The sequence below is a fragment of the Physcomitrium patens genome, chromosome 3 (assembly GCF_059467195.1).
Source record: "Physcomitrium patens ecotype Gransden chromosome 3, ASM5946719v1, whole genome shotgun sequence".
NCBI classification, from domain to species: Eukaryota; Viridiplantae; Streptophyta; class Bryopsida; order Funariales; family Funariaceae; genus Physcomitrium; species Physcomitrium patens.
The window spans coordinates 3995317-4014138 of record NC_143412.1 but is presented as its reverse complement, the minus strand read 5'-3'; the positions used below and the strand labels follow the sequence as shown (position 1 = coordinate 4014138).

At 40.5% G+C, this 18822-nt stretch overlaps 3 protein-coding genes across 8 annotated transcripts; 2 read left to right on the top strand and 1 right to left on the bottom strand.

Moving 5' to 3' along the window:
* Positions 1-775: 775 nt before the first annotated feature.
* Positions 776-6047, top strand: LOC112280155 (CDPK-related kinase 5). Of its 4 annotated transcripts, none has more exons than XR_002969249.3 (11): positions 776-1665; positions 2225-2355; positions 2653-2694; positions 2977-3085; positions 3483-3561; positions 3704-4000; positions 4150-4259; positions 4351-4458; positions 4606-4668; positions 4928-5036; positions 5228-6047. XR_002969249.3 is itself a non-coding variant. In XM_024515283.3 (11 exons), exons 1-11 carry the CDS (start codon positions 1135-1137, stop codon positions 5366-5368), a joined length of 1782 nt encoding a protein of 593 aa, XP_024371051.1. In that variant the 5' UTR covers positions 778-1134; the 3' UTR covers positions 5369-6047. The 4 variants fall into 4 exon arrangements, 3 of the variants coding, with proteins under 3 accessions (XP_090104703.1, XP_024371051.1, XP_024371052.1); XM_024515283.3 differs by having other exon boundaries at positions 778-1665; positions 4866-5036; XM_024515284.3 differs by having other exon boundaries at positions 780-1665; positions 4869-5036.
* Positions 5787-8535, bottom strand: LOC112280156 (uncharacterized). Of its 3 annotated transcripts, XM_073532681.2 has the most exons (5): positions 8018-8535; positions 7368-7603; positions 6751-7031; positions 6316-6399; positions 5787-6106 (listed from the first exon to the last, which is right to left on the bottom strand). In XM_073532681.2, exons 1-4 carry the CDS (start codon positions 8092-8094, stop codon positions 6352-6354), a joined length of 642 nt encoding a protein of 213 aa, XP_073388782.1. In that variant the 5' UTR covers positions 8095-8535; the 3' UTR covers positions 5787-6106; positions 6316-6351. The 3 variants fall into 3 exon arrangements, with proteins under 3 accessions (XP_073388782.1, XP_024371053.1, XP_024371054.1); XM_024515285.3 differs by having other exon boundaries at positions 5787-6399; XM_024515286.3 differs by lacking the exon at positions 8018-8535 and adding an exon at positions 7798-7982 and having other exon boundaries at positions 5787-6399.
* Positions 8536-8617: 82 nt separating this feature from the next.
* On the top strand, positions 8618-15106 carry LOC112280154 (uncharacterized). Its single transcript, XM_024515279.3, has 9 exons — positions 8618-8669; positions 8821-10562; positions 10696-11197; positions 11308-11973; positions 12110-12248; positions 12359-12887; positions 13019-13650; positions 13811-13990; positions 14117-15106. The coding sequence occupies exons 3-9, from the start codon at positions 10803-10805 to the stop codon at positions 14321-14323; spliced, it is 2748 nt and encodes a 915-aa protein (XP_024371047.1). The 5' UTR covers positions 8618-8669; positions 8821-10562; positions 10696-10802; the 3' UTR covers positions 14324-15106.
* The last annotated feature ends 3716 nt before the right edge of the window (positions 15107-18822 follow it).

Below are 18822 nucleotides of genomic sequence, written 5' to 3'. Positions count from 1 at the left end.
GTTGAATTCTTGTTCAGATTACGTTATTGGGAATGCCTGCAGCTTCTCTCACCTTGCACACCTTGGATGAAAAGTCAGTTTTGTAATTTCTTGCAAAGTTTTCAACGCTTTTTGAGCAAGCCACCCCACACGCAAACACTTCTTGTGGGAAATTTCTCAAAGAAGTTTATGTCCGCCCACAACCCACATCGGATACTAACGGCGTAAAATACATTCGCTATGCCAGTCAACAATTCAGAAATCACTTCCATTGTGTAGCTTGTTCTATAACAAAGCTTACCAGGTTTGACACAATCCTGGCAACGAGAAACTAAACGGATCATAATTACCGAGTAGATGGAATCCACTCAACACGCCCTACAATCACTCCTTTGTGTGCATATTTTCTCATTAGAATATTTTCGAAGCCACGAAACTTTGACTGATATCTGTGCCTCCCAAATCCTACAAGTAAGACCTACTTATTTTAGAAAAAACTGGACTGACTTGTTCATTGGGCGAGCCTCACTCTCGTATCATTGATTGAACAAAGGTAAATGCAATGCATGAGAGAATAATGAAACTGGAAGCCACTTTAACGAACAAGTCAAGAGAAGGCAATAAATAAACCGGCGGAGGCTGAACATCTGCCGACGAAAGCTCAACGAGAAACTTGAGACCCCGCATGAGCTCTTTCAACACGAGGACGCAGAGGGGCATGGATGAGCATGGATGATGGAGTGAGCAGGTAAGAAAACGAGACCCAGGCGGATGAAGAACTCATGAAGCACCAGAAGTATTCAAAAACCTAGAATTCGGACAGCAGAGACTTCCGGAGCTTTGCGTTACGCAAGTCTCTTCGGAGGAGACTCTACCCCCAGGCCGTCGAGTTCTCGGAAGGCCTCATTGCGTGTTTTCGTATGGGATTTGTGGAGCTTGGGTCAGAAGATTAAGGAAGATCTGGTGGCAGAGGGCGCATGAGAGTGGATGCACAAGCATGGGAATAGGCAGGGCCTGGGGATGTCAGGGAATGCTGATTGCGAGCGCGGGAGTTTTGGAGGGAGCTGGGACGAGGGAACTAGGAGAAGGGTTAGTTGTGAGTGTTTTTAGGTAGTGGGACAGAAGCCTGGGCGAACAAGGAAAGGACCTGATGCAATGGGTCAGTGTTATGGAAAGTATGAGGGAGCTGAGAGAGACGATTCGTTCGCGCATGATGAGTTTCGAGTGCCGAAGAATCCCAAGCATGGATCTTACAGTAGCAAGGGTAGCTTTAACAACGGAGGAACGTCGCCCATGAGACAGAAGACTTCGTTTAGGAGCAGTCAACCGTCTCCGCGGCACCCCTCAGCTAGTCCACTCCCGCAGTATGCGAGTTCTCCTGCTTCCACGACTCCTCGGCGTTTTTTTAAGCGCCCGTTTCCTCCTCCTTCTCCTGCGAAGCATATCCAGTCGTCTCTAGTGAAACGACATGGCGCGAAGCCGAAAGAGGGAGGGTCGGTTCCAGAATCGGTGGAAAATGAAAAGCCGTTGGACAAGCATTTCAGGTACTCGAAGGACTTCATGAATAAATATGAGCTGGGGCACGAAGTGGGTCGTGGGCACTTTGGACACACATGTTACGCAAAAATTCGGAAGGGTGAAAACAAGGGGCTACCAGTGGCGGTGAAGATAATTTCGAAAGCAAAGGTATGGATGGGTTCTCTTGGTTGTTTCGTCGTTACTCTTATTGTTGCATACATCAGCTGACATGTGTGCAGCCGGCAGTGTTTTCCTGGGAGGATTGGACCATTAGTGATAAGCGAACCGAGTCGACAGTGCCTGTAGCAAACTGAAATGGCTAGTTTGCCCAGGCAGATTTAGGAACATAACCAGAGAGCATATATCTTAGTGACGCAATGAGTTTTGGACAGTGCGGGTTTTTGGGGATGGGAATTAGGTTGTGGTTGGGCAATTGGCCTGGTGAAGCATTTAGTAGCAGAGGTGAGAAAATGGAATTTGGGGGGTTTTTTTATGTGATTCTTCGACTACATCGGATGGGAAATGTCGGCTGGGTGAATAGACTGTGCACGAGCATTAGGAGAAGCTACGACATAAAATTTTATTGGCACTTTTTGGCATTTCGAAACCTTGGGGGTGCTGAGTGGTCAGGGTTAGAAATATACTATTTGACTCATTGTGTGTGTATGAGGACATCATTTGGGTCGGCTTGAAGGTGTTGAGACTTGGTTGGAATATGCTGTGGCAGATGACTACAGCCATTGCCATTGAGGACGTCCAACGAGAAGTGAAGATCCTGAAGGCTCTGACTGGACATCACAATTTGGTCAGATTCTACGACGCATGTGAGGACGGTCTGAACGTGTACATTGTAATGGAGTAAGCAATGGTGAACTTGTTGAATCTTATTCTAATATGTTCCTTTAAAAATATCATACTAGTGTTGTGCATGTCCAGTTTCATATTTTTCAATAGTAGCACTTAAAGTGGGTGGTTACCTTCGTCTGTGGGTGGCGTGTGCAGTTTTGCAATGACCACACGTTTCCGATACATTATTTCATCTAGAAACGTTAGTAGGACGTGGTTATCTGGGGTCTCGGCATACATTCTAGTGCTTTGCTTCGTCAAGTTTCTTGCCAAAATTGTTTTAACTGACGCATGCAACCTTGGTTACAGGTTGTGCGAAGGAGGTGAACTTTTAGACCGCATATTGTCAAGGTAACGCTGTCGCTCCATGTTATATGTCGATTTTTCAGTTAATCTTTGGTAGTTATTAGCTTTTAATAGTTTTGTGCTTCTTTTGGCAAGAGTCTAAATTTCCGTTTGAAATCCTTTAGGGGTAATCCTGTAGCGTCCTCTTTATGAGGCGTATGTCACAAACCAACCTATGTTACTCAGGAGCAGAGCTATGTGTTGTGTACTATGATATGCCCAGACTTCGCCTAGGATTAGTGTGGTGCAGAATGGATCAGGACCTGAGTTCTTCACGTGTTTGTGTAGGGGAGGGCGGTATACGGAAGAAGATGCCAAAATTGTAGTGCGGCAGATATTAAGCATTGTTGCATTCTGCCATCTGCAAGGTGTTGTGCACCGGGATCTTAAGCCTGAGGTGTGTAGACCTCGAACCGTGGCAAGCTCGCCAGGCCTGGTAGCCTAATACTTGAAAGTTAGCTAATGGAAGATTGTTAGGATGTCTCTCTAAATCTTATCCCAAACTATATACATACATACGTATATATATATATATATATATATATGTTTGCATACATACAGAAAACGGAATTCGTAGGTCACAAATTCTTTCATAGCTGAGGATTGTTTCGCTGCTACTCCCTGTCTTTCCTCTAAAATTATATTAGTGTGTATAGAAGTTCGAGAAGTTTTCTGGCTGTCTTCGTTACCAGCAGTTTTAAATTGTCCATGTTTTTGTTTTTTTCTATTTTGAGGTTAATAGCCTCAAAAATTTCCCAAAAACTGACACTGCTTTTTTGAATTCGAATCTGTAGAATTTTCTGTTTACTTCTAAGGAAGAACATGCTCAGCTGAAAGCCATTGATTTTGGATTGTCGGATTTCATCAAGCCCGGTGAGTTGCTACAATTTTACTCTTCTGTTTTTACTTTTTACTTTTTTTTACTTTTATTATGTTGCCTTCGATGGAATCGGCTCTAGTGTTAAAAACATGACTTGCAGATACTACAATGCTTCATTTTTTGGTTGGATTGCAGATGAAAGACTGAATGACATTGTAGGTAGTGCATATTATGTAGCACCGGAAGTGCTACATAGGTCATATTCCATGGAAGCTGATGTATGGAGTATTGGAGTAATCACGTACATTCTGTTATGTGGTAGTCGGCCGTTCTGGGCAAGGACAGAGTCGGGTATCTTTCGGGCAGTATTGAGGGCAGACCCAAGCTTTGAAGAGGCTCCCTGGCCTTCGGTCTCAGCTGAAGCTAAGGACTTCGTGAAGCGACTTCTGAACAAGGACATGCGGAAACGAATGACTGCCGCACAAGCTCTGAGTATGTTCTTACTTCGAGCACTTGGCGATCCTGCTTATTTTGTCCAAAAATTGTGACATAACCTCTTTCCTTCTTATTTGTTCATTTGGCAGTAGTTCGTAATTTTCTAGTACATTATCCTAATTGAATACTATCCTGTGGAGATGCAGCTCATCCATGGATTCGAAGCAACAACGTAAAGATACCTCTGGATATCATAGTGTACAGACTAGTGAGAGCTTATCTTCGCGCAACATCCATGAGAAAGGCAGCTTTAAAGGTTTGTGGTTGAACCTCTCTCTCGCGCGCTCTGATCTTTTGGTAAGAATGTAAGTTGCAATTTTTTTTGACTTGAGATCGGATTTTTACAGGCGCTGTCGAAGACTTTGACAGAAGAGGAGTTGTTTTATCTACATACCCAATTTATGCTTCTTGAACCCAATAGAAGTGGGCGTATTACCTTTGAGAATTTCAGACAGGTGGATGTTTTCTCCGCACAGCTTTGATATCAACTCTATAAGTTTCTCTTTCTGATCATTGTGACTGACTTCGATTGGTACTAATTTTCATCTTAACTTTGGACGACGTTTTTTTTGCTCATCGCGTTATTTTCTGTCAATGATTAGGCATTGTTTAAAAACTCGACAGAAGCAATGAAGGAGTCCCGGGTCTTCGAAATTTTGACTTCGGTATGTTATTTCCCAATGTGTATTTCCCCTATTGTACGATGCATTAGTAATTGTAGGCAAATCGTCAATGTCATGGATTTCTTTATCAAGGAAGTCTGCTCTCTTGCTGGCATTTTTTTTTTTTTTTTTTGCTATTTATACGAGGAAGGGTCAGTGTTGCCTGATTTTCTGGGTTTGCGTATGCTTGTGCATGTTAGCAGATGGATGCACTTTCGTTCAAGAAGATGGATTTATCTGAGTTTTGTGCTGCGGCTATCAGTGTGCATCAGTTAGAAGGGACAGATCGATGGGAGCAACATGCCCGTGCTGCTTATGACATATTTGAAAAGGAGGGTAACCGCGTCATTTCTGCAGACGAACTTGCAAAAGTAAGGGCTTCTCACTCGCTCTTGTCATTTCAGTGTTTTGGCACTACGTTTCTTTTGACTGTGATTCATGGTTAGGGCATTCGTCTATCACCATGCGAGCATATATGTGCTAAGGTTTTTTTGGAGGTTGTAGTTCGGCACTCCTCTTTGTCACAAGGAGCTCACGCCGTAAGTCTTTTGAGTACTTTCAGGAGATGGGATTGGCTCCTACAGTTCCTGCGCAGGTGTTTCAAGAGTGGGTGAGACATTCAGATGGCCGGCTGAGTTTCATAGGGTTCACCAAGCTGCTGCATGGAGTAACTTTCCGTCCTGTCCGAAACCAGCAGCAGTGATTCTTTGTGCCGTACAGCCTGCAACGTGGAGTATTACACTTCAAGCGGTTATGTACTTCTGATGTCGTTTGCTGCTTCCCCTCTGCGCTGAGCTGACAGGCTCGTCTTCTGCCTTAGTTTGCCTAGTCATTATACATGACTCGCACTTTTCTATGTGGTTTATGGCTTTCGTGGAAGTAATTTGTCACCTCTCATCAATCTGGCTTCGGTCTCCTTTTCGTGATTGCGCTATCAAGACAGAAGTCCGGACCTTTTGCAAACCGCATAAGTAACCGCAGCATGTCCTCACAAGAAATATCATAGTGGAATGTAGGAGCACTTCGGCACACATTTAGTGCTCTTATTGGCATGTAGAGTTGAGATGTTATTTCCTAGGGAGGATTCATGAGGTAGTGAGTGGAGTGTATAGACCGGCATATGCATTAGGCGATTATTGGAGTGCCACTCCTTCATTAGCGTCAAGTACACGCCATGGGCACATTTGGTCAGCAGCGCCAATGTTGCGTAGTATATCCTCCCATTTCGATTGTCAATCACTACTACTATTTAGTGTTAGGTTGTAGGCAGTCACTGTGGCTTGTTCAATTTATGGGACCATCCTACTTCCCACATTGTATCACTTGAGATGTTCAATTATTGTTCATAATTTTGTGCTCCGAATACTGATCAGTTAATTTCACGGAATCGCCTCGATTGCCACCGAACTGCTTGTATTTAGGGAAGAGGATGATTGTTGTTCTGCATTGCATTGCAAGAGTTATTACTCATGAACTCAAAGCAGTTGTTTACTACTCCAGCTAACCTGGATTCCTAGGTCTAGAGTCAAAATTCGTTCGACGGTTAAAGCGTTGATAATCAAACACGACTTGAGTTGTGCCGCGCGACCCCAAATTGCCAATTGTTTATCAGGAGACTGGTAGCAAGAAATTGCAAATTGTGGGCAGCACCGGGCATTTCGAGGAAGACTTGCACAATCCAGCTCCTCAGATGACGGAGTGACTCCTTCTGTGGGAGAGTTTGCCGCTTCGGTTCTGCACAACCTTCCTTACCCTCATCAATTTTCCCATGTGCATGCAGTTCTGATCATCAATCATTTACATTGATGATCGGGACTTGTGGAATTTTTTTTACGGTTTACAATGTTTCATGTCAAAGGGGATCACTTCTACATGTCTAATGGTCCTCTTATTTTTTATGTTTTTATCTTGTACTTAGTTTGACAAACAAATGAGTTCTCAGCACTTCGCGAAGTGTCGTGGGCAGGGCAGCTAAAGCATCAGCGGTTTTTATGGATCTTGTACGCTACAGAAACTGCCACGACCAGAGTTCAAGTTTCATTAATATCAATTTTGGTGGTGAGAAATAAGGTAGAAGTGGTTTACCAATTGAGCTGCGGATTTGGAAGGAGTGGCGGCAATAGCATCAAGTAGGGCAGGGTCGGAGCCCGTCTCATCATCCTCTGGAGCTTTGGAGCTTGGTATTCTTCGAACTCTTTGAGGTAGACGCAAGTCGACACCTCCTTTTCCAACACTATTAATCAAAGATGGCGTTGACGGGGATCGTCTTATAACCAAAGGTGATAGTCCTGAGACACCAAGAATCAGCAATTTGTTTGCAGTCTCCTCGCTTTTGGGTGACAAGGGTGGTTGTGCATGCCATTTATCTGTTTTCCAATATGACTACACACTGTTAGTCCATATGTTCCAGAATGTGAGGGTCGTAGGGACTGGTAAAGCTCCGGAAACTTAATTAATCTTACTGAGTCGAGAGTTATATTTTGGATTGGGTCATGTATGCTTCCTTGTCCCCTCCTCCGAAAGTTTCTTTTACCAACATGAAGTAATACTTTGAAGATTTTAAACTTAATCGTACTAGACTTTGTGCAGCAACTCATTCACTCGGTAGGTGAAGCTGGACAGTTAGCAATTGTTTCCTTTGGTTATTTATTATATGCAAATTCTTTAGCCAGTTATTTTTAAGAAGGATTGGGCAAGATCACCTTTGATATCAGATCTAGAATGAACAACTGTTTTGGAGCTGACACTCTCGTTGTTTACGTCTGCACTCCTTATCTCGTTTTTACATTCAGTAATATTTGCCGGCTCCGGGGCTGTGTTGCTTTGCACCGTTTTCATCACCAAAATAATGGGGGGGACGGGGTTCCGATGGTTTTTTTTTGACTCGGAGTTGCAGCCCATAATCATCCTCAGAAGATCTGCTCGGAAGACTCTCTTGCTACACAAGACAACCCAATTGCAGTAGATATCAATACCAAAGTGCTTAGTATTGATCCTATGTTCCATTGAGATGTAACAGCCAGCTTGTAATCGAGTAGAATGCCGTTGTGACTGTTACTTCATGTGATCAGTTTTTCTATGCATACTGTTACGAACCACTTTGACAAAATAGGTGAACTGGAAATAACAAACCTGCAGTAAATGCCTATATAGACCAATGATCTTATAGATGTGATATCTATCCACACAAGTTAAGGTAAATATCGATCAATAATTTCTGAAGCACATAATGGATTTCAGTTGCCTCCTTTTAGGTCTTCGTTAAACCACAAGTGGTTTGTGCTGATATATGAGAACAATTACTTGAAATTCCAAGGTGCTACCTACGTTCAAAGCAAGTAGAGTTTAATACCACTTCCTCTTTGATTTTCGAAACAGCCCTAGGTGCTCCACACCAGATTGCTTTACCGAGTTAAAAAATTCAAACATTTTCACAAGTCTTTCCGGAATGTGGAACAGCTACGATGCTCGTTTACATGTTTGCTTGGAGAAGTTGACTCAGCGATCTGCACTGTTGGACGCACTCAAACTTTTACTGCAACCTTCACCCCCATGTAGTATTGCATTGAACATCAAAACATACTCTGAATCCATTAATTTGTCTTCACAAAAAACTCCTTTCCGCTTTAAGATTTAACAATTTCCACCTTCGCAGGGCTTGGCTGTCAGCCCTCCATACTCCGTTTTCAGCATCATGACTAAATTGTTGGAAACAGTGTAGATCGACTGAGATTCTCAAATTCGTAGAACCTACTCCTTGTCGTAATCGATGTAATGCCGGGTGATTGAGATTCGGATGATAGACTACTCAGAGTATACCAGTTTTCAGTATTGAGATGTGGAGTAAAGACGGGTGCGCGAGGGAAGTAGTGGAAAGGTACCATGAACAGACACATCACGAAAAGCACCTTTTCTCTTGAAGGTTAAAGGTCTCGGTTCACACCAGCAGCTGGGCTGTGCATCACGAGTTTTCATGCCAGCGGAGATGAAGATTTTGACTCACTGTAAGATGATGTATGAGCATAGTCGTCCAAGTCACATATGTATGTAAGTGTGTATAGATATATATATATATATATATATATACATGCGTGTGTGTGTGTGTATACACACAAAAACAACAATAATGATTGGCAATCACATCCAGTGGAGCAGAAGTCACATCGAGTGAGCCTGAATTTGGGATGAAGAGATCTGGACTTTTTTGCAACAATCTGATATTGTCGACACAAACATGTTACGTCACATTCATGGCTGTGACAACTGAAAAGAATAAACTGCGTTCCGCAAGCTGCCAACAAGTGGGTGGACTGCGAAATTGGTAATATAGCAATTTTGTGTCCTAACCGTCAATGTGACAAGCAACATGGCTCGATAGATGAAACATTAGCACTGTCGTGGCAAGTAGGCCACGTAAAATGAGATGAAAAGAGGCAACACTATTCTCCTGTAGCTTGGAAGGCATGGAGCTAACCTCCCACGCCGACCATGGTTTTTCGTAAACAAACCCCACACCTGCTCTGCAAACTGTAGAAAACTATGAAGTGGGTCCATGTAGAAAATGGCTGGATGAAGGGAAAATGAAGTGAAGTTTGTCACTTGCTGAGCGATTGAGAAGCTATAGCTGTTACATAAAAGAAACCAGGGTTGGCGCCAGCCTCGGCACGTCTCAAGGCCTGAACTTGGACACAGTCGTGGCAGGCGCTGCCAAGAAAGATGTCACGACGACACGACAGGTGAGGAAACCCAGCTTCGGAGCCGGACGTCAAGCGACTGCACCCACGAGCCTTCATGGCTGCGCACAAGCTTCAGTTGCCTCGTAGACAGAGCCTCGCGTGGTATGCACAACGCTGCCTTGCGCGTTGATCTATCCTGAAGGGGAAACTCTTCGATCTCGTCACATCCACAATAAGCTAAACTCATCTTGTCCATTTCAAATAGAGAAAGGAAAAAAGAAATAATTATAGTTTCGTACTCCTCTACCATGAAGAGACTGAATTCAATCAGAGGCAGTTTCAGCCATCGCAGGTAGTGACTGCAAGTTTTGACGACGGTTTCAATATTGCTGGATAACGCAGCTATGTCATTGTAGAGGTTTGATTTTTATGCATCGTATTAACAAGGGATTACGAAGTGATGGATCGTGGGCTGATGTTGAACAGCAATCGGGCGATGGTCTTATGAGAGCTTGGTATGTCTGCGGCGGAGTCCTCGCTGTATCTCGTGGTTTGGGGGATTTCAGCGTTTGGGAGTTAGTGGTCACCGCCATAGCACCGGAGCAGTTGAAATTTGGTGTAGCTCGGGAAGAATTGTGGGTATGACGCTCAAGTAGGAGCATGCTGTTGATCACTATAAGTGAGGATCTGGAATCGAGAGTGAGGATAAGGAGGTTGATTTTCAGTTTCCGTCGACTGATTGATTTATTGCTCTCATGAGCAGCCTCTGCACATTCAGAACTGAATCTCTTGCGAGTTTCTGGGTGCGACATGGGAAACACACCGAGCTGTTCTTCACAGTGAAGATCCTTCGATCACTTTCACGTTGACAGCCCTGGAATACTTTGAAGACGAGATGCGGGGTAATTCAGGATTCGTGTGAGAAACAGTCACATCTAAGAGCACGATTACGTCATTGTCTTGGACTCTTTGGCATTTCGGTCCTTTCGAACACTTCCAGGTTGCAAGGAGTAGGAGGCTAGGTTTCAACTTTCAGTTATTTTATCGATTTGCTCCGAGGATCTATTTATAGATCGACCCCCTAATTGCAAACCAAGTGTGGCAGCTCCCATGAATTGCCTTTGAAGTTCGTCATGCGAGTTGAAGTTACCTCATTCGATCTCAAGGCAGTCTCTTTCCATCCCGGTCATCATACGTGAGGAATTTCCGCAAGAAAAAAAGGTTTGCAATTCATTACCTGTCCCCTTATCAGAAGAATTCCCAACATTACCCCCCCCCCCTCGGCCTGAGGCTTACATTGCTGTTCATCTAATTACGAACTATTTTTTCAAGGATTGTAAACTTTGAGAATTAGGCATTACATGTAGGGCCGAAAGAAAACTGCTGATATAAGAAATAAGAGAAGGAGCTCGAAGAGACGCCCACTGCGGCAAGAGGAGGACATCTGTGGTGACGACGACGATGTGGCAAATGAAAGGCGATTACGACCAAAAAGATTCTGTGTTTCGAGATTTTAAGGACGTGTACAAGCGCAAGCCTACGAATCGCATCTTGAGCATATCCGCAGCACTCACATGCTTGCAATGCTTTTTCGCATTATACGGGACGGTGTTGCTGTTCCATATGAGCCCCTCCGTGGAGCTCATGGCTGCCTCGGATGGCAGCACTTTCTGGGCGGGACAAATCGCTCGGCAGTGGAAAAATTGGATGACCACAGCTGCGTACCGTGCGTCACTCAATCATTTGCCTCCTGTCCCACTCGCCAAGTCGGATGTGTGCGAACGCGAAGAGATTAACTTCGAACAGAAGAAAAGCACTGACAAGCGCATGATCGGCTTCAAAACGAGCTTGTTCAAGTGAGTTCATAATCCCCGTCAGTTCTTGGCCGATTTTTGCGAGCAAGTCATATTTTGGATCGCAATTAGGTGTTTGTGGCAGCAATTGATACTGTGATTCACTTTTATAGCGAGGTAATGAGCTTCCAGCAGAAGTCGCGGGGATGTGAGACGTTGGACGAGCTGATGGCTCTACCATCCTCATCGGCGGGGGCTAAGGTCACCGTGATTGTAAATCACTACCAACGGAAGACTCTGTGCGCGCAGCTGGATGCTCTCCTTGAGCAGACGCATCCTTTCCATAACCTTTGGGTGCTTGCCTTTGGGAGTCCGCAGCAAGATCAGCTGCGCTCAATTGTGGAAACCTACAACGACAGTCGCATCACCTTCGTCGGCTCCACATACGACTTCAAATATTACGGCCGCTTCCAATTGGCATTGCAGACAGTGGGCGCTGATTTCGTCTACATGCTCGATGATGACATGATTCCAGGAAAAAGGATGATTGAGATTATGGCACACATCGGGGCTACCGATAAGTACCGTAATTCAGTTCTGGGCAGCATTGGCCGCATACTTCCATTCCGACAGAAAGACTTCACATTCCCCAGTTACCGAAAGTTTGGATCAAAAGAAGCAGGAATCTATTTGCCTGACCCAGCTTACAACATTGTCGTCGACCGCATCGTGCAGGTCGATTTCCTTTCCAGCTCGTGGTTTATCTCCGCCGACTTAATCCGGTCCCTGTTCATTGAGAGGCCCTTCACGTTTGTCACAGGCGAAGACCTTCACTTGAGGTGAGAGATCTTCAACTGTAGACAGACATTCTTCACGCATTCAAGTTATAAGTCTGCTTGGTGGAACATCTATTTACGAAAGATTTTTTTCCTTTTCTTTTTCTTTTTTTTCTTTTTTTTTCTCCTGGCCATGCAGTTACCTCTTGCAAAAGTACATGAACGGAGGATCTTATGTCGTGCCTGTGGATCCTCGCAACAAAGAGACGTGGGGGGACAGTGAGCACCGCTTGGCGTATGTTTCTGAAACAACTGTCATTCACAAAGACATCGTCCAGGTAATCAAATATCATGATTCAGAAACCTCGCTGAAATCAATTGATGTAATGTTCGCTTGTGGTTCGATGTTTAAATGTCGTTTAAAGGAAAATCCATTGTGGGCGTGTAGGTTAGGGACAATCAATGGTGGAGGACGATGTCGCGAGGCTATGTAACGCAGTGGGCCGCCATGAATCCACAGAAAAGCGATGTCATCTTCTACGCAGACACGCTGGATGAGGTTCGAGCGCTCGCTCCTCTCATTCTCAAGTTCCGCGCCACCCCTGGGAAGAAGGCCTTTGTAGCTGTCACGGGTGCTCCGTCCTGCCCCTGCGAGGAGGCTGCCACCATACTCGGTTGGTCGCCTGCTTCATGTCACGAGCGGCGGTTCAAAATTTTTAATTTCGAGATCAGAGGTGACTCGCGAGATAAGACGAAACTGGACCCATCTTTTATAAACGAAGTTTTTGCTAGCATGAAAGGGCTGATGCGAATTCACGGGCCTTCGCTCATCATGACAACCAACACGATAGCTCCTTCTGTGCGTGAGGCATTAACTCTTGCTGTCAGGACGATCAATGCCACATTGGTAGAGCTTCCACCATCAGCTGTCCCATACTCGCTCTGGATTCCTGACATTCGATCAGTCGCTCTGCACTGTGAGGCGCCAACCTCTCAAGTCTCGATTCCATTCCATCATTTTCACTTCGTGTCAGAATGGCTGTTCATGTAATTTTTTATCTTTACCTCAGTAATGACAAGTCGGCATTATTTGTAACGATTTTTACAGATTGGAACAACATAAAAATCTCAATCAGCATCATCACACAGACACGGCCAGCTTCCCTGCGTCGCTTGCTGAACTCGTTGACAAATGCACACTACCTAGGGGATAAGATTGGGATCACGTTCAACATGGACAGCAAGGTGGACTCTGAAACATTGCTTGCGATCCACGCCTTCAACTGGCCGCACGGCCCGAAGACCGTGAAGCGGCGCATTATCCAGGGCGGGCTGATTCGCGCTGTGAGCGAGAGTTGGTACCCCGCCTCTGACGATGATTTCGGCTTGCTCCTGGAAGATGACATCGAAGTCTCCCCTTTCTACTACATGTGGCTCAAGTATGCGCTTCTCGCGTACCATTACGACCCCACAGTTCACCTCCCCGAGCTGAACGCGATCGCCTTGTACACCCCCCGAGTTGTAGAGGTCGTGAAGGAGCGCCCTCGGTGGAATGGCACGGATTTTTTCAAAATGATTCACCCCAATACTCCTTACTTGCACCAATTGCCCTGCAGCTGGGGCGCGTTGTTTTTCCCCCAACGGTGGCGAGAGTTTTACAAGTACATGGGCATGCGCTTCACAGAGAATCCCAAGGACAATCTGGTTCAAATTCCGCATTCCAGGACGAATGGATGGCAGGTACTTCGTCCGAGGATGATTGAAATTCTGTCATCCTTTCCCAGTGTCAACTGTCACAACAGTCCACTGAATACGGGATCAAGTATAACTGCTTTGACTTGACTAGACCTTCAGCTTTAAGATTTTTGATTCTGGGAATTGTGTTTGAATGCAATGTCAGGCTTCGTGGAAGAAGTTTTTGATCGACATGATGTATCTGCGGGGTTATGTGACGTTGTACCCAAACTTCCCCAATCAGACTAGCTTTTCTACTAACCATATGGAGCCAGGTGCTCACATCAACGCCTCCGACAACGTCGTGAAACACAATCGAGAGGATTTCGTTGTCCCGCTTCTCTACGTGAGCAATCACTCTACACCTCGCATTCATGCCTTGGGTTCAATTTGTGGTACCATTGTTGAAAGGTTTAGTAAAAATTGTAACACTGAGGACTAATCTCATGTGGTCGCCTCTGAGGCATGGCAGGAGGATTTCCAGCCACTGCTACCAAAACAGAAACTGCCGCCAGCATCGAAGCTTCCCGTGTTGAACCTCTTCAATATTCCGACGACACTGAAAGGCTTGAAGTCGGCGGGCGCGAAGCTGGGCCAAGACGTGCTCCGTTGTGAGAAGACAGCGGTTGTCACCGTGGATCCCATCACCGGAGAACCTCAGAAGTGCAGCACGTTTTGAAATCACCACTACTTGTTCGCAAATCAATCAATAAGCATCTCTTCAACCCAGATGTCACAATGTTCTGACCATCGACAAGCTGGGTTGTCTGGAACTTGTCACTCGCAGCCACCACCTTCCTCAGCATCTATAAGGATCTCACAGTCCTCTGAAAGATCTCTTCCAGACATAAATCGACTTCACGAGTATAATCAACTGTTTCTTCCTCAGATGAGACTGGTGTCTCGTATTGAATGGGTTGTAGCTGCGATGTGACGGCAGTTTTGCTCTTGGATCTCGACATACGAGATGAAGCTGATGTTTCGATCTCATCCTCTTTACTCCATAATCGTCAGCAGACTCGGGGAGTATCAATGCTAATAACTCGATGACAGACGCTTTTGCCGTAATTTTACTTGCCACTCCAATCAGTGTAGCACAACAGTGATCTGTTAATCGGGAGCGGACAGACTGTGATGTTTGAGTAGTAGAATGAATCAGTAGCCTATTCATAAGCCTTTCTGAGCAATCAGATCACCCTTGAACGTTCATATAGATCAGTGATTGCAGGAACTAGCGAGCTCCTCCGTCAATCTCCACAGCTCTCACAAACTCATCACCAACAAAGGAAGTTGAGTGAGTGACTCATAAAAATTGAAGATCACTGGAACAGTTTTCAAGGTCCTGCTTTCGATCATTGTAATCTTCAGCACAAGCTGCAACTCTGGGGGTTAAAGTTCGATATGTGACTGAAGTAAACCTAATTTATTTGTTTTTATTCATGTCTTTTCAAACCCCTTAAAACCGCTCAAGGTGTTTCAGTTCAATTTCAAGTCTCTTGCAAATAGAAACTTTTCAACAGGCTTTTTCATGACCTATAAACATAAGCCATAATATTTTATTCTTTTTGTCATTTGACCAAGTCCCTTTTATAAGAATATAGTTTTTTTATTGTATTCAAAATATTCAAAATTAAGCCCCAGAAATTAAGAATCATTAGACTTTTATATCTTTGATGCTAATAAGGGCTTAAGTAAAAGCAAAGTCTTGAAAACCAATGCCAATTATGTTGTTTTTCATGGACCTTGATTACATAACAATTTTTTTCAAATTCCAAATTCATTGAATAGCACAGCATTTCTGAAATTGGTATGATATTGTTTCTATAAAATTTGGAGAATAATTAAGAAAAAATTTATTGAAAAAATTACCAAGTTTTTGTTTTTATATATATATATATAGAATGATTAAACTTTTTTGCTGTTAACTGTTTGAAAACTGTTTGAAAACTGTTAATCATTTTAAATATATATATATATATATGGAACAGTTTAAAATGATTAAACTTTTTTGCTGTTATTGTGGTTTACTGTAAATAAATAAATTATAAAAACCAACATATGTTTTAATAGCCGCTTCTTATAGTATTTTCTTTAGTACTTGTATTTTTCTTTGTTTATTACTATATTCCAACTTTCTAATGTTTCATATAAATATGTATTATTTTTTGAAATTTAATTATAGAAGAGGGATTATCATGATGTTCCTATATTTTTTGTATGGAAGTTCTTAGCCATGATTTTTAGTTAAATACTTATAATTTAATTTTGTAGACTTTAGTTGATTTAACCAAAGAATCAAATTGCAAAGAAAAATTAATTGGATAGTAATTAAAATGAATATATCTCTTTTGATGTGGTATTCTTTAATGCTGACTTGATAGAATACATATGTAAATATTTAGAAATTTTAAAGTCTTACCAAAGCCATGATTTTTATCTATTATGTTATTTCAAGAATAAATTTTTAAACATCATTGAAAAAGAAGCATTTGACATTACATACAAAGTTGTTAGATAAGACAACAAGAAAGATCAACAAGTAAAATATCTTTTTTTAATTTTATATTTAAAACATATATAATTAAGGAAAAAATTAGTTGTTACTTCTTTTTCTATTATTTTTTTAAAGTTTTGATTAGCATTAATTATAAATATTAATCTAACTTTGATCCTTTAAATATGATCTTATTAAAAAAAAAAAAAAAAAAAAAAAAAAAAAATCTACATCTTTATTACTTGTATTTTTAGATCTTTAGTAGTGGATAATAAGTTGATAAGATTCAATATGGAATTATTGTCCCTCATATGTGTGTACTACTTTAAGGTCTTAGTGTAATTTGTATTTGCATTAATAAGATTTTATTTTTTTAAAAAAACAGGCTAAAATAGAATAATGTTAATGATATTTGACTTAATGAACTGTACAGAAGTAGGTGGTGCTGAGACCATAGTTGGTCCATTTTTTACAAACCGTAATTTTCTATATTGCAAATCTATTGTTTACAAGAAATTCTTTCATTACAATTTTTTGCTATTCTAAGTATTTGTAGCCACAATTGCTTCTATGATCTATTTTTACTTCTAAATTTGTTTGCAAGTATTACAAAGTATTGAAAGAAGAATACACTATATCTTTGTGTGTTTCACTACAAGTAGTATGTTTGTCATGAAAGGTTGTTTAGTTGCACCTAATTGCTTGTTTAATTCCGTAATAGCAAGACTTATATTGGCAGTATAGGTCTTATTAGTCTTGCACATAAATATTGGTTTTATTTTGATGTAAGATATTTAGTAGCAAAAATTCCATAAATGAGTTGTTTTTGTATTTTAACTATATAATGGATGCCTAAAAAGTTTAAGTATGTCTTTGCAAGGCATTGTTATTAATTCTTTATGTTGTATTTTTCTATAATTCTTAGATCATAAATCCATCTTTAATATGGCTTTGCATTTTTATTTATTTAGACATCTTTTTATGCCAAGACATAGATTTATTTATTTATTGGACTAACCATGTTTGATTTGAATGCCTCTATTTTAAAATCTAATCAGTTAGAATTGTATCTTTTATTGCATAGAGCTATAACATCAATGTCAAATTGTCAATTATCTAGATATTTTGACTATACATAAGCCATAGGATAAAAATATTAAAAATAAATGACTAAATAAATAAATGAATCTATGACTTGGCATAAAAAGAGGAAAAAAATTAATTAAATAAAAAACTATTTTATAATTTTAATAACTTATAACTAACAATCCTAAAAATGAACATGTTCATTCTATTGGTAATTATTTTAAGATAATTAGTATATATATCATAGTTTTAAAAAAATATATAAAATAAAAATTTATTTAAATAATTTACTAACTTATAAGTCATAGGATATAGCTAATAATAATAAAAATAAATTTTTATTTTATATTTTATTTATAGAATTAATAATTTTAAATATTAACCACGATTTTGAAGGATACAATGCAATACAAAAATAAGGATTTATATTGACATGATCATATTTATCTTCTCTCATGAGCACCTCTAATTGATTAACCATGGTGCTACTTACATCTTGAAATCTGTAAAAAAGTTTTTGAAATATAGACTAAGTTAAAATCCTTGCTTAGATTTGTAAAAGATTCAAAATATAAGAATAAAAGTCAATCATTCTCCTTTAGTAAATTTAGACCTAATTTTTTATGTATTTTAAAACTACAGATTCTAAATATACACGTATATTTTATATTTTAATTATTAACAAATTATATCTATATTTTAATCTATTTCAAAGCATAACTCATTCTTCTTTGTAAATTATCAAAGCATTGTACAAAGACTAAGCTAGGTGGTTTTTCTGTTACAAATGTAGCAATAACAATAAATTGCTCCAAAAAAATTGAATCTTGCTTAAAAATATTTGAGTCAACTCTAAAAAATTGGTTAGAGTTATACAATAACAAATCTCTAAAACATCTTGAAAATTTGATTTATGGATCTTTGTCTAGTATTCTTGTAAAAGAATAATATCTCTCTCTCTCTCTCTCTCTCTCTATATATATATATATATATTTACATATATACATACATACATATACATACATATAATCATATTTTGTCATGTGGTCCTTTTTTTTTGTAGTCATAGATACATAGTATAGAATTATTATATGATTTCATTTGCTATACATTCATCTTATGACACAATTGATGTATGACCTTTTTTTAATCTCTGTACTTTATACTATTTTATTTTTTGTTTAACTCTCTTATAATTATTTATATTAGTGTAAAGATATCAACAATTATCCTTGTGAGTATTTTCTAAATTATTATTTTGTCTTTAGATTTAATTTTTAAAAATATATCATAATTAAATCTAAATTTCTCATTTTGACTAGTATCTAAACTCTTGTAAGAGTCACTACAACCAATCAATGGCCAAGTGCAATTAGTTGAAAATGATTAATTATTAGAAGATAAAATATATTTAGAATAATCCTAAATTACAGGCAAAATATCTATTAATAAGGCTTGAGGTTTCTACAATGCCATTGAGTCTCTTTATGGGCCTATTTTTTAATAGTTTTTAATCATATCTAATTTGACTTAAATACAGCCATGTACATACATGAATTTGGATCTCAGATATCATTGAAGTGTTCATATTTGTTTTA